The 16,486-nt window shown below is 40.9% G+C and overlaps 1 protein-coding gene across 3 annotated transcripts in view; it reads right to left on the bottom strand.

The window, feature by feature from the left end:
- STK39 (serine/threonine kinase 39) overlaps positions 1-16,486 on the bottom strand; it is a 306,604-nt gene that overhangs the window by 44,167 nt on the left and 245,951 nt on the right. For all 3 annotated transcript variants that reach the window (XM_047722074.1, XM_047722073.1, XM_047722075.1), the window contains one exon: positions 14,148-14,216. In XM_047722074.1, coding sequence (XP_047578030.1) covers positions 14,148-14,216 — 69 coding nt within the window. The remainder of the gene's footprint in view (positions 1-14,147; positions 14,217-16,486) is intronic.

Here is a 16,486-nt window from a genome sequence, read left to right on the forward strand (position 1 = left end):
GCCTACATCACATTGTCTCTGCGTGTCTCTGATGGTGAGAGACAAGATCTTATGAAACAAGATGGGGATGTTTGCTCCATTAAACCATAAATATCAGTAAACAATGTGGAAAGCCACAAGGCCTCCCTAGAAAAAATAACCAATCAATCTGCAATCAGTTATTTAAATAATTACTGGAGATGTCAGGTAATGGAGCCTGTGTGATAATGGAGCCTAGACAGGGCTCTGTATAGTAATTTCTACGCCATTCAGTGTTTTTATTGTCTCTACTCCCCTACTCCAGAAATTTGGAAAGCTTTATTTCCTAGAAAGTACTGCATAGAGAATAAAGCCCATAAAGAGAGGGTAAAAACAGGAATGACAAGCATGATCAGACAGCTTTGCTGGTTTATAATCACTCGAGAAATCACACTGCGAGAAAACACGGTCTCAGCTCCACATCCAGTTCACAGAGACAAAGGTTAGCTAAACAAGAGCTTATTCTACTATGCCTGCATTCGGAACATAAGGCTAACTGGAATGCCTACTTTAATTTAGGTAATTAGAGTATTAGTCCCTGAAAGAAAATTTGCTAAATTCAACTGCAATTAATGGACTTGAAATGGCAAGTTTGCTTTAACCCAAAGAACATGAATATTTTATGTCTTCTGTACTCTACTATAATGATAATAGTTCTACTGTATATATAATTCTACCTTAGCCCGCACCATAATTTGTGTGAGATTAAGGCACTCTTATGAAATGGAAAACATACTTCATTCTCCATGGGAATATAGACAAAGGCAAATATCTGCAATCAATGCCCAAGTTTCTTCCTTTTCTAGAACTCCTGACCTCCCTTTGGTAGAATAATTGGATTCAGAATTACCTGAAGGCATCTCTGGAGTTCTCCTGATCCCCAAACAGTAACTTAAAAGTCACTTTTCAATGCCCTCAAACTTAAATGGGCACAGAATGTTGAAACATCGTTTCAGCTTTTATTTCCCAAGTCCTCCAGGGCTACTGTCCTTTCTTCCTGGGGTTCCCACACACCTGGGTCAAATGGGAATCAAGTCCAGGCAGCAGAGAGATCCGAGGCCATGTAAACTGTGGCTAATAGACTCCCTGCAGAATGAATGAGGCTAGAGGAAAGCATCCTTTTGCCCTCTTTGATAGGAAAAGGGCAGGCAAGGTGCCAAGTTTTAGACTTCACCTCCCTCGTGACTCAATTCATGAGAAATCGCTAGGATTTGGTTTTAACGAGGCATTTTGGTGAAGGGCTATTTACAAGACCCTGCAGTGTCTGGCCTCTGCCTCCTGCTTGGCCTTATGTCTGTACACCCTCTCTTCACTGGCCTGATCTGGTCACACTGGTCATCTTTCACCGAGTTCGCTGTCTCCGCACAAGCTGTGCCTCCCTGCCCTGCACAGAGGGGCTGAATCGGACACGTCACTCACGTTTCTTCCTCAGAGGGGCTTACTCTGCTCCTGTGTCTAAATGAGGACCCCTGTTTATGACTTTCTGTAGAGCCCAAAGGAGCACTTTTTTCTTCAGGGCACCTCTCACAATTTGTGATTTTCCTTACACCTGCGTCTTCCTCTCCTCTTAAGACTGGGAGCTTCAAGGAGACAAGAACTCTGTGTCGTTGACCTGGCAGGCCTGGCACAGAGTAGAGTAGATGCTCTGCTTATTGAACAAACATAGTAGGGCAGCTTCCAGACCTGGATGACAAAAGATGACAGTAGGAGGTCCCAGTCCCCACTTTTGCATGGAAGCAGGTGCCACTCTGGCCCAATAATAGGAAGTACCCCAGGACCTTGAGAAAGCAGCACCACTGTTGCGGGCACCGGGTCACTCACACTGGCTGGTGACGCCAGTGAGGATTCTTCAGTCTCTTGGGCAGGGAACTAGGGGACACCAGTGAGCTGCCACATGGTTACCAGCATTGAGAAAGTGATTTAATGACCCCTGGGACACAGCCCTTTGGGGACTCCCAGTAAGTAATTTCTGCTCTTGCTGGCTAACAACTATTTAGTCTGAAGACATCTGAAATGCATGGATATTTCAGATTATGCCAAGAAGCCTGACCTCTTCTATTTAATTATTGCTAATTAACTATAGAAAGCACTGCTCAGATTTAAAGTATAAAGTTCTGTGTTTTGGACATTTAAAAAAATTCCATCTTAAAAAAATATTGAAAACGTCTCCTACTCATTCCTTACCTCGTAACAATTTTCATGAGCACTAAGTAAAAAAACCAATTTTTTTTTTTTTTTTTTTTTTTTTTTTAAGAGATCCTTGGAGCTCCAGCAAGCCTACCATGTCAGGGGCTGAGAAGCCCATTCATGTTTCCCGAATATAGTGCTGTCCAAATCATGTCCTCCAATCTGTATTCTACTTTTCTATCAGTTGTTAAATTTCCAGTGCATGCCATTCTCAACTCACCACTCAGTCCCACGGACAACTACAAAAATGAGAAGCAAAAGAGTAAGAGAAATATGCAAGGAATTAGTAGCTCCTAGGGAAGGAAAGCAAGGTTAGCACCTAAACCATTTGGAAGCCCTCTCCTGTCCTTCTGACCTTGCATTTCGCAGGCAGATGAAAAAGTGAAGAGAACTGGCAGAATTCTGACCCCAGATGCATTAATCCAGCGAAGAGAGTCATGAACATATTGAGTTTCTAAAGACCCAGCTAACAATCACCAATGGACAAGAAGTCTCAAAATCTGTTACAAATTAGACCTCCTGGGGGTCTATTACTGAAAAGATACTTTGAATGGGATGTTCTCATCTCAAGTAACAAACCTCTTAAGGCTGACCAAGTTTCCTAAGGGTGAAGATGAAGGAACTTTGCTATTAAAAAGTGAGACCAAAAAAAGAACCTTACTCCCAGTCTCATGGGTGGCTCCTTCTTCGTGGTCTGCCACAGAGTGCCTGGGCAGTAGGGGGATGGAGCCAGGCTGGGAAGTTTTCCCCCTAACCACAGATTCCTCCTGGATGGTTCTCTGTCTCACCGGACATGAAATCCTCCAGGAACACCTGCATTTATGGAATGCTTGCCATAGCTTACACAGTACAGTGGTTACTTCTGATGAACATGAGCTCCAGAACAGAATCGGGCACAAATGTTGATGGGAAAAGTGTGAACATGGCAAGTCAAGGTCTCTCCCGATCTTGAAATGAATCTGGGGTGGAAACATTCTTATATACCTTTTGGATACTCAATTTAAGGAGTGCAAGAAGAAAAACTATATTTTCTTGGGTTTGGCAAGACAGTCTGCTTTGTTTTAAAAAAATGGTAAGCACATGCAAGCTACAGGATCAAACTTAAAATTATAATTAGACATGAAGCTGAAAATAGTGATGACAAACCCACATTGCGTCAAAAATGTTGACCTAATTTTCTTTCTTGGCTTTAAAATTTTTTTTTGATTGGGTAAACGAGGAGTTCTATTTTCTGTTATGTAAGAAATTAGGAGGCAGTATCTTCTCTTTCATCTCAATTAGCAGAGTGAAAAGAATAGCAAGGATTTGATTTGGGATTAGGAGATTTGCCTGTCAATCTATTAACAAGCACAGTTGAGCACGTACATGTATCTACAATACTATACTATTGATGGTATAGTTAAAATTCACGTGGGCCCAGAGATTTCTGAAGTGGGCACACACACACATAGTCACTCACTATACCTAAAGACAGATCAATCTACTATCTACTAATAGGGCAAAATGTTAGGAAAAGAGCTATTTAATTTAAATCCAACACACCTGGTAGTCACAAAAAAAAAAAAAATGGTAATATTAGAAAGCCTCGGTTTCCTGCCCAAGAATAAACCTACTTTACTTTCACCAGAAAGATATTCTCACTACAAGTAGGGACTGGTTATTTGGGAGTTTATTGTAATTCTACAGTTAGAAAGTCTGGCTAGATTGAATGTAATCCTCAGGCATATCAGATTCTAGAGCTAAAATATGGATTAAGATGAATTAAAGCAGGACAGCTTAAAGGAATTGAAAAAAGCCAGACTGCTAACTTAGTGAATATCTAAGACTAATCCACTTGCAAGCTCTTTGTTTCATTTAAGTGAAATTAAGTACAGATCTTAACTGGAGTCTAACTGTATCAGCGGATTTAAAAAGGATCCACAATTCCTAACCAAATAAAAAGTGACAAAGTTAATTAGAAAATTAGGGCTTACTGTGTGGTTTACTGCTGCACTAATGCATAATCATGTAACACAGAAACTGAGAAAACCTTTGGGGAAATTACAGGTGTTATTCTATACTTTTCTAGAATTTCCTGGGAATAATATCTGCCTGTATTTTGAAAGGGTTATTTTTGTTTTTAAGATTTTTCTTTATTTCAGAGAGGAGAGAGACAGAGAATGCAAGCGTGGTGGGGTTACAGAGGGAGAAGCAGACTCCCCACTGAGCAGAGAGCCAGATGTAGGGCTCAATCCCAGGACCCTGGGATCATGACTTCAGGGAGCCCAAGGCAGGCGCTCACCCGACTAAGCCACCCAGGTGCCCTTGAAAGCTCATTTTAAATTGCCTCCTCGATCCTAAATCAGAATGTCTTTATAAACAGTAAGTCTGCCAATCACTTTCCTTAGCTCTTATCTCCGGCTAACCAATCACTTTCCAATAGAATTTGTAGATCAGTAAGCAGAGGGGGTGGATGGGGCTGACACCAAATTTCCTCATAAGTGTGGGCAACTTATTTTATTTTCTGAGGTGGTTTCCTGAGAAAATGTTTCTTCTGTTTAATTCCCTGATTTGGGGCGGGGGGGAGGCAGGAGGAGTATGGTCATCAGACTATAAATATTATGCTGTTAAAGTAAGAATTATATCTTACTTTAGTCTGTCTTTCTGTTGCAAATAAACTTAAAAATACATTAACTTAGGTCTGTGACTAAAGTAATGTCAAAAGTGTGTGTGTATACGTTCTACAAATTTATACAGACCTGTTTCCAGCCCTTTCCAAAGAACTCGATTTCCGAGTATTTTAATCCAGCTAGAACTGGTAGTCATTCATCTGAATGCAACATACTTTTCTATTAGATAGTCCAGTTTAACACTCGTAAATATTTTAAAATAATTTCTGTATACTAATTTTTCATGTTAAAAGAACTGCTCCTGGGTTGGGAATGGTACCTCAATAAAGACTTTTTAAAAGAAAAAAGAGATACTTGGGAAACCAGGAGCAATGAGCTACAATCAAATTTGTAATGTGGCGTATTCCTGAAAATGGTAATGCTGTGCCATATTAAACAGCTCATCTATTTCTGGAAAATACATATAAGGAAAGCAATCAGCATAGTTCTCCCAAGCCCCTTCCAGTCCTTAATTCCCTAGACTATTAAACTTAACATACAGACAACTTTTAATCAGGAATCACTCAACTGTATTTACTGACATCATTCAACTAACCCCAGGCCTGTCTAAAACCCAGAAAGGGCTTAAGGAGTTTTCTTCCTTTTTTTTATTATCTGTCACCACTTGAAAATCATAGGCCAGTTGTATAATAGAGACAATATTTTTTAATGGAAGTTTTCCTTTACTGAATTTCAACATCTGTAAACATCACAGCATAGCCACTGAACTGAATATAAGAGAATATGTTCACGCTTTCCCAAGACTTTCATTGTAAAAGCATACTGCTGCTCAAGAAATCCCAGCTCACTCACAACAGCCTGTACTGTCCCTGGCCATAGCTGGGGGAACAAAGCACTTCATACATCAACTACATGCTCACAACCGAGCAAAGTTTCTGTTGCTTGCACACTTTGGAGCCGGAAGATACCTTGCCGTTATCTAGAAGCACAAAAGCTGAAGGCCACCGTGAGGTCTATCACTTCCTGACCTGCAGTCATTTTAATAAAAACCGTACTGACTCACGATGGTAAAAATTTATACCAGCGAGGTATTACCGCACATCTATACCATTTATACACACTCAGTTTTAAAAAGTTAACTGGCACAGTTTTAAAACAGACTCTTAAAAAGGAGAAAAGATTCAAATAAGGCAGGAAAGCAACAGAGATCAGTGAGATTGGAAAAGATACAGACGATGCAATAAGCCAAAACAGTCTCCAAAGGTTACTGTAGGCAGAAACCAAAGAGGTGGCCAGGAGAGTCTACTGGGTATAGGAATTACCTGGGATGCATGTTAGAAATGCAAATTTCTACACTCATAAGCCCAAGATTCCAGACTCCGTGGCTCTAGACTGGAACCCAGAAATGTGCATTTTTAACAAGCACCTAAGATAAATGCGTTAGGGACATCTCAGGGTGCAGGCTTTGAGACAAACACTGAGGCTTCAACAAGTACAAGAAGAAAAAAGGCCTTCTAGGCCAACCATATTTCTTTCCCAAGACTCAAAAGTCACGGGAGAAGTCAATTCTTAGGAAAAGGAAAAAGGTGAAGGGGGCAGAGAGGCAGGAGAGCATTAATTATGATGAATCACTCTTCAGTTTTGAGAAGGTACAACAATATTTGTATTGTTCCAATTAGCCATCCAGGGGCTATGCCAGCCTGAAGTTTGCCAAATGGAATTAACTGTATTCATTGATCCATAGGCATCTTTACTTAGTGCCTACATGTGCCAAGAAGGGCAGAGCTTCGATAAAATAGAAGACTCACCCTGCCCTAAAGGCACTCTCAACCTCTAGACAAAGAGAAGGCAGGCACCGGAAAGAAGAGGGTGAAGGCCACAGGTCCCTAAACGTGGTACAGTACAGGTCTCTGGTGTTTACCATACAGAAAAGCTGTCCTCCAGGATCTGTTAAGAAGAGGCAAGCAGCAGAGCCTTCATGGAGATGACATTTATGGCACCTCTTGAAGGGCAGACAGGTTGTGAATAGGATTCTTATCTGCAGGAAAAGAGCACTCCAGGGCCATCAACAGTCTGCCCAAAAGTCCGCTGAGAGAGCTCTGAAAATCTATATAGCTACTATCAGCTTCCGGTGCGGTAATAACGAGTCAGGCTGGTCAAATTCCACAGGAAATTGTATAAATTATTGCAGAAACAGAGCTCCCTTCTCAGGAAACAGAAATTCCAACAGCTGGTTCTAACCTCCACTTAAAGGGAAAAAAAAAAAAAAAAATATATATATATATATATATATATATATATATATAAATAATTAATTAAAAATTAAAAATTAAAAAAATAAAATATATATGTGTGTGTGTGTATATATATATATATATATATGCATACACACACACACACACACACACACACACACACATACACACACATAGATAGATAGATAGATATAGCTATATATCCTAAAGCCAGGAAATGGTGGTATCAAAACCCAGCAAAGAACAGTCAGCAGGCATTTTTCCAGGAGGCAGCTGCCCAGCATTTATGCACTGTGGAACCCGAGCCCCCGGATGGGGCCTCTGCAGGAGCTGCTCAGCACGATGGACAATTGGCTAGCTTCAGACACCCACTGATGTTCCTTCTACTGCTGAGGTTCTAATGCTCGTTCAAAGGAGACTCAAAAATATGTCTCGGGTCGCCTGGGTGGCTCAGTCGGTTAAGTGTCTGCCTTCAGCTCAGATGATGATCCTGGGGTCCTGGGATCAAGCCCCACATCAGGCTCCCTGCTCAACAGGGAGTGTTTTTCTCCCTCTCCCTCTGTGCCTGCTTGTGCTCTTTCTTACTCACTGTCTCTTAAATAAATCTTTTTAAAAAAAGATCTTGTATCACAAGTCCTGAACAAAATTCAGAATTTTTATTGTCTTTTGTACATGAGTTGGAGTTTCGTTTGTCATTTTTTCCCCTCCCCTGTGCTGCTATTGCAGAGGAAATTTCTGATCGGCTCTTTTTTAACTAGAAGGCGAAGTTAACAAGTTGCTCTGCTTGCCTCACTGTATCAGTGATCCTTGGGATCCCTCTTTGAAACAGGTGAAATGGGGACTCAGATCTGGTCAATCTTCATTTAGCAGCCATCCCAGGCAAGCAACACACGCAAATTTATAAACGCAGATCACCAACTTCTGCATCTTACCAAGTTAACTTGTTTTTTTAAACCAACACCCCCCCAGGAAGCCCTGCCAGTCCTATCTGTTTCCACTGACTCAAGGCCTAAAAATGTCTTCTGTTTCTTGCCTGAAGGTAGAGCTGTATTTAAGCTCAACTGAAGTGCGTTTATGATTTCAGCCTACACACAGTGCATTTAATCTCTGCACCGCTGTGCTTTTGCACAAAAGCAATCACTCCATGTCACTACACCATTCCTTCTGCAATCCAAACCGTGGTTTGTAAAGGTTCCCGCACTAAAGGCAGATCGCCCTGAAGCTAGGTGCTAAGGATTTGTTGTTAACTTATGTTCGCTACATTACAGTAAAATCCTAACATTTACTGCTCTGTAACATATACTATCACTTCTTTCAGGTTTTTTTTTTTATGTTGCTATAAACATTTACTCTAATTCAAGAGAAAATTCTAAAGGGGGAAAAAAGATTTTTAATCTCTTTAAATGTTAACCGCTTTCTATTACAGAAGATGGAAAAATATATGAAGAAAGCATTCAGATCTCTGGAGGCCAACACTCTAAGCTGAACCAGACTATTTTTTTTTGTATAGTTGTCAAATTGAACATATTTCATATTTATAAAATGCTACCTGAATTCTGTACTCCCAAAAGTAAGATCCTTAAGATACCAGGATCCTATGCTCATAAAACCCTTTTTTTCCTGAAGTAAATGTTATGAGATACCTGTGTGTTTAAGAATGACATTTGTTGATCTCTAACAAGTGTTTCTAAAGCACCAGCTGAGTGAAGTACAAAGTTTGGGAGGGTGGGAGCAGATCAGTTAACAAAACAGATAAAAATCCTGCCCTTTAAGAAACTTAGGCTCCTGGGAAAATAAATGAAACAGACAGCCTATTACACCCAGAGAGACTTGGTAAAATTATTAAAGAGGAAGTGGGGTGGAGGGGGGTGGATGGGTTGCAATTTTAAGTAGGTTGGTCAGGGAAGGCCCCTTTGAGAGGCAGTATTTAAGCCTTAGGAGGTAGACAGGTGTACTTAGGTAAGGAGCGATCTGGCAGAAGGAAAAGCAAGGACAAATGCCACTATGGTTGGGGTGGAATGAGCAACAGGGAGAGCAGAAGTGAGGGATAAAATCCAAGAAGTGACAGGGGACAGATCATGCAGGAGACTGTAAGCCCCTGAGATGTGGGATGGAAAAGCCATTTGAGAGCTTTTATTTAAAGCATTAATGTGATCTGGCTTTTTAAAAAATTGAGATATAAGTCACATATCATAAAATCCACCCTTTTAAAGCACACAATTCAGTGGTTTATAGTATAGTCACAAGGTTGTGCAACCATTATCACTTCTAATTCCAGAGCAACTTCATCACCCGGAAAAGAAACCGCATACCCATTGGCGGTCACTCCCCTTCAGCCCCTGGCAATCACTCATCTACTTTTGGACTCTATAGCTTTGCATATTCCAGACATTTCATTTAAATGGAATCACATTACATGTGCCTTTTGTATCTGGTTCACTTTGTACCGGTACAGGCTGAATGGAGGCAAAGACAGAAGTAGGGAGACCAGCAAGCAGGGAGATGAATGCAGTAATTCAAGTGAGAGATTCATAAGAGAGGTTTGAAATGGGATGGGAAGCAGGATGGGAATAATGGCCAGATCTTGGGTACATTTGGGTAGACTGACCATCAGGTAGGAGAGAAAGAAGAACCAAGGACAAGGCAGGTTTTTGGCTGGAGCACCCAAATAGAGCGGACATCAACCCAGGGAGCAGGGCCAGGGGAAGTGGGAGGAAACATGAGGGGCTGGATTCTGATGTTAAGTAAACCCGGGACGCTACCAGCCTTCCATGGGGAGATGCCATGGAGGGAGCTGGACAGGAGTCTGGAATTCAAAGGAGAGGTATGAGCTGGAGATACACATTTGGGAATTAGAAAATGAAAATATTAATACCAAGAAACGAGAGGAGATCACCAAAGGAGATCAGGAGAGACATGCAACCTGAGTCCTTGGGTTAATATTAGTTAACATGAGTCCCATGTTAATATGTATAGGTCGGTGGGATGGGGAGCAACCAGTGAAAAAGCCTGAGAAGGAAACAACCAATAGGGTAGGAGAACCAAGAATGGAATCCTAAAAACGAAATAGAAAAAGTTCTCATGGAAAAAGGCACAGTCAACTCTGCCCAGTGCTGCTGATGTGCCTTGTAGCTGGAGGAACAATGGAGCCACCGGGTTGAGGTACTGGATGGTGGCCTGCCCTCACTCACAGACGAGGGATCCTCCCTCCACCCCTCAGGCTCACTCTGCTCCAGCCAAGCCCATCTCTGCTCCAACTCAGGACTCATCCCCTGCTGGGTGGGCACCTTCCCCAGGCGGGGCTTTGCAAAGGCATGGGGTGAGGGGAGGGGGCAGGTCAAAGCCTGACTGCCGTGGGGTCAGGAGATAGAGGGAGGAAAGGGATTACGGTCAGGGGCAATTCTTGAGGAGTTTAACTGTAAGGGGGTGGAGAAATAGCTGTCTCGGGGGTGGGACACAGAGAGGACTTCCTGTAAGAGGCGAGAAATAAAAATGTAAAGAGGGAAGCAGCCTGGTGGTGGGTGTTAAAGAGGGCAGTATTGCATTGAGCACTGGGTGTGGTGCATAAACCATGAATTTTGGAATACTGAAAAAAAATAAAACGAAATGTTAAAAAAAAAAGGGGGGGGAAGCAGAGGATAAAGGAGAAGGCAGAGAATTGCTGGGATAGGTTCAAGGGAGATAGAATTACACACTTTACCAAACAGTCTGCAATTAAAATATAAACCATCTACTGATACATGAAAAACAAGTAAGGATATGCTATCCCCCTCAACAACCCCCACCAGGAGACCAAAAAACCATCATTTAAAAGGATCTGGGTCTACTTTTCAAGGCTGAAGATACCTAATTGATTGTACAGGGAGGGTTGGGGTTAGGCTCTGGGCTTGGAGTCATAAAAGCCAAGTTCAAAGATCATGACAAGCTACAACATCCCAGAAACTTCTTTTGACCTCCCCTTTACACCCATTAAATATGGATTAAAAACAACCTGTCCTTTTACCTTATGGAACTGATGCGATAATCAAATGAAATTTGCAAAGACTGTAACTCTTAGGTGTCGTATCCCTGTAGGGCATTTTTAGTGCTATCAGAGGAGGAGGAATTGTAGCCTTGGTCTAATTCTCACACCCTAGGTGGGGAACTCCAAGGTGGGGAACAAAGGCAAAATCAAAAATTTTTGGCAGAATAAGTATGACAAAGCAGAAGCTTTCCAATACTGTATTTAAAGCACAGTAAGTTGTACAGGAATTATGCCCTAATTTCCACCTTTAAAAAAACTCAACCTCCAAAAAATCCTTTAGTTTAGATTCAGCTGAGCCGGGGCGGGGGGGCGGTGGGTAACACTAAATTTGACTGAAGACATGAAGCAAGCCCATGCTTACAAAAACTTGTGACCCAGTATCTTTCCATGAATCTCTCTTACTCTTCATGTTCCCTACCATCTGCCAGGATCAACTCAACTCAAAAGACTGTTTCATCCTTAACTTCTTGCCCAATAATGGACATTAATTAGCAAGTGTTTAAAAGAAAGTTCTTATCTTTATTTATTTTTAATTCAGGCAGCTTCATGTATGGACGATAGTCCTTGTCAGGGAAAACATACCTTATAAGGGATCTTGATCAAGCCATTAACTTTCCTCCTGATTTTGTCAGGTCAAGTACAACACGAAGGTAGAGGCTCACTTTATCTAATGAGAAAAGTATCTACATATATCAAGGAACTGTTCACAGAAAGAATTCTAAGATGAAGTTTACTGTAAACACCAAAGCTGAGCTACCCTCATTGTTCAGGCTCCCCCTCATATTCAAACTGAACATTTTGGTAACCATTCAGCTGCCCATGAGATCTTGCAAGGAAGTGTGTGAGAGATGGAATACGCAAGGAAATACACACGCACCTGTATATATGTGTATGCCACATTTCTTTAAAATATGTCTCTATCTCAAGGGCTGAAGAAAGGGAGCCATCCTACTGTTAAGAAGCACAACGTCCCTCCCCTAAATCAGGCTGTGAAGGAACCAGCCAGCTCCTACCTCCTCCTGGTTGCTTTTCTCTCCCACCCCAGTTTATTTTTGGTCTCTCCTCTAGCCCCTACCTCTGAAGCCATTTAATGAACTGTCATGTGCCACCCGAGCCTCCAGTAAAAACAAAACCAGGCTTTCCCCATGAAAAAAAAAAAAAAAAAAAAATATGTCTCTATCTCTTTATATATGCACCACTTGGCAGAGGAGTCAGAGCTTCCCTGGGGAATCAATATGTATACCATATACAATTAAAAGGAAAAGAGCTCAATTATTTCTAATTATAAAGGTATCTTCACATTTATGACATATTGTTTGTATGTATCAATAACATAAGAGATACAGATTCTTTCTCAGAATCCTGATCTCCCACTAAAACCTCAGTTACTCCCTAAAGTAATTCACTTTATAATGACCTATATTATAGAATTTATCGGAACAGATTACTCTGATGGGTCAGCATATCCACCTCAAGCTTCCTCAGCCACAGTCTTCAGCATTATTGGGGAAAAGATTTATTTTGAGGAAGTGATTTTCTTTTTAAGTCAAAATATGTCATTTAAGGGGCCCAAGTCATTTTTTTTAATTATTATTTTTATTAACATATAATGTATTATTTACCCCAGGGACACAGGTCTGTGAATCGTCAGGCTTACACACTTCATAGCACTCACCATAGCACATACCCTCCCCAATGTCCATAACCCAACCACCCTCTCCCTACCCCACTCTCCCCAGCAACCCTGTTTGTTTTGTGAGATTAAGAGTCTCTTATGGTTTGTCTCCCTCCTGATCCCATCTTGTTTCATTTTTTCCTTCCCTATCCCCCAAGCCCCCCAACCTGCCTCTCAAATTCCTCATATCAGGGAAATTATATGATAATTGTCTTTGTCTGATTGACTTATGTCACTCAACATTAATACCCTCTAGTTCTATCCATGTTGTCTCAAATGGTAAGATTTCATTTTTTGATGGCTGCATAGTATTCCATTGTATATATATATACCACATCTTCTTTATCCATTCATCTGTTGATGCTGATGGACCTCTAGGTTATTTCCATAGTTTGGCTACTGTGGACATTGCTGCTATAAACATTTGGGTGCACGTGGGGCCCAAGTCATTTTAAGCATCAGTTTTAATTTGATTATTTTTAAAGGACATTTTATCATTATACATATTATCCTAATTACCCTGATAATTGTAAATAATATAATTAGTTAATATCACAGTTAACATTAATAACATATTAACTAATCTTAATTACTTAGGGCCATCAATGTGAATACCCAGTGATGGGCTCCATTATAAAATCTTCACAAATTTAGGATTATCTGAGGAGCATGGACCGTCTCATGCTCATGCTAGGTAGAACCAAGCAACACTTTTTCTTAGATGACAGCATCTGCCTCTTACAGCTTCTCTGCCTCCTGTGCCCTTTGGGGAGTCCATTGGTCATGTCCTGCTCCTGACAGCGAGTTCTGTGCGTTCTCAAAGCAGTAGAACTGGAGCCCGTGCCCAAAGTAAAGCTCCACTGCCCCAACCCAGTGGCATGGCCCCGGATAACACACGGAATCCCTTTAGGAATCTGTGTCCCTGTCCGTACAGTGAAAGAACTGGCCTGAATGATCTCTAAGTCCCATCCAATCTTAAGACTTTTGTGATGAATCTTGTTAATGGTTGGGGAAATTGATACCCAAAGTCCATCGGAACTGTGCCCAACAAAATTCTGACATAGGACCTTAGAAGTTCCTGCACTTTGGTGCATGGAAATTTACAGTCTCATATTTTTGCTATGTGTGGGCTTTTGGGTCTTCTAGGCTCTTTGTTATATTTCCAATGAGTGAGGTTCATATGAAATGGGACAGAATTACATTAAGAGCTTTTTAAAAAAGAAGATTAAATATGACTCATACATGCTTCCCCCACATAAAAGAATTCAAGAAGTTTTCTAAAAACCCAGAGTAAATTATTCCTTTATGAAAAACATTTCTAAATGCATTTCCATTTGATAGATCAACAAAATGACACTGTATACTAAAAAATGATTTACCTATAACTACATCATGACCATCAACCAAGCCAGCAGAGAAGAGCTCCTGAGATACGCCATCTGCCGTATCTGTCCAAATGTGAAATGAATATGTATTAGTAACCATAAAATAAAAATCAACAACCCAGTACAATGTAAAAGATATTTTTCATTTATGAAAATCACCCACGTGTGTTTTAATTCAATAATTCAGATTCTATCAGAAGGGAAAATCAGAAGCAATATAAAATATATTTTGCCATATATAATTTGCATAATTTGCATCCTGGCATTTATTCAACAGAGATTAAATGAAATTATGATTTCATTTTCAGAGAAACATTTGCCCTTTGGCTACCACCTGACTTAATCCTCAAATGTACCTCTGTAAGTTAGCTCATAATGGCCCCCAATGACACTGCTTTTCTTTCTTGCCAAGGTTAATTCCAGCCATCATCAATCCTTCTCTATCATTAGTAGCTACTGAGCCAGAATTTATGGCAAAGGTTGAACAGGCAGCATTTGACACAACCTTAGATTTGGTACGAACAGCCTGTGAGCTTGTTAAACTATTAAGATGAGCTATTTGAATTTATGCTATTAAGAAACTCCTTTAACATGACATTGATCATTTGATAGCAACAGATTCATTCTCTTAGAAAATGTGGTTGTATAAAAGAATGTAGTTTCTCAATGATAAGTGACAGGAGTTAGAAATCTCATAAAGATGGGACTGAACAGACTATATGTAGCAAGTGAATATAACCAAAATCACTTAATTGAAAGGTTATGAATGAACATGGTAATATGAGAGAAGTCTGTTCGAAGACTTTGTAAAGAGAAACTGGTAAATGGCAGTGTGCTCAAAAGAACCATTATGAACCCCCGTGTTTTTACAAGGGGGAGGACATGGTCCCCATGGCCTTCTGACGTTATCACAAACATCCAGAACTGTAGCTGGGTAAGAAAAGACTGGCTCAGCAGCTGCTAATAACTAGAAGAAGGTTTGACTTGAGTGTGTCCCAAAGTCAGGGAGCACCTCCATGTATCGTTGCTGAACCAAACAAGCATCTAAACGGAGTGGCAGTTTGCTCTGCCTAAGGCTGCCCTCGGAGAGTGTGTGTGCACGTGCGTGAGTGCTCACGTGAGGATGTCACGGATGGTAAAGTTATCTTTCACATTTGTGGGTTCTCATGTGTTTAGCCCAGTGTCTGACACAGTAATTACTCCATCAGTAGCAGCCACGATGATGACGCTCAGCCAAAGACCATCTGAAATGTACCTCAGGCTCTAATGCGCTCTCTTTTCTCCCTTTCATACACGGCCCAGTCTCCAGGATCTCCAATAAAACACTTTGAGAGCCACTGTATACTTGATGCATGTCTAAAGCCATTGTGGCAGTCCATCATTTTACTCGTTCCATTTTATCATGAGTGACATAGAATAACATGAAGGAAATGGAAAAGAAGAAGGAATCTTCCTCAAGTATGAGATTCCATAGAAGGTGGGCTTATGTCAGGGTTCTTCTTACTATTAGAAATACAGAAAAACACCTTATAAAATTCTCTCAGGGATAAAATGATCCCGTAGCGTGGTATTTAGGGTGAGACGCTCTATTCTGCATGTGACGTAGCTTCACGACGTCGACTGGAACATGCTGGGCTCATCATCTCATCCTCCTGGATGCTGCCAGAAACTTCCCCATAAAAAGCCTATTAAATTAAGGTGCCTACCTAGTAGGAACAGGGCACACAGTAGGCAGTGATGGCATTTCTCTGGACTGATCATCTATCAAAACCTCTGGATTTGTTATCACCACCTCTACAGTATCAATAAGATCCTACATCTGAGTAAGGAGCTATGCTCACGGAATGTAGTTGAAAATGGAATAATCAAGCAAATCCACATTGTGGGCTATCACTAAAACAGTACCAAGGCAAAGGACATTCCTAGCGATTAAAGTTTGTAGCATCTCCTCTTGTTCTCAGGACCCCTGAATACCAGATGAGTTGCATTCAAATAGCACAAGGGTCAAGGGTCATGCTGGCCATTTTTGACCCCAAAGGGCAAGTCCATGTTTGTGGGCCATTAACGAAGTAATTTGTATGCATGTAAGTAAGATATCAGTAATAGTTCAGAACAAAAACTGGGAGGGAATTGGTAACATTTTTCTTTAAGCTGCTTAACATTCCTAATGTGTAAACAGGATTAAGTCAACATAAATAATCCTACAGGCTCTGGTTTACAGAATATACAGCAACATAATAAATGCAGAGGGCTCGCTCTCAAGTGAAGACAGAGAATATTTGCTCTGTCTGTGTTATACAACCTATGACGCATGACGCATTTATGGGTGCGTA

This window comes from Lutra lutra, chromosome 3 (assembly GCF_902655055.1).
Source record: "Lutra lutra chromosome 3, mLutLut1.2, whole genome shotgun sequence".
NCBI classification, from domain to species: domain Eukaryota; kingdom Metazoa; phylum Chordata; class Mammalia; order Carnivora; family Mustelidae; genus Lutra; species Lutra lutra.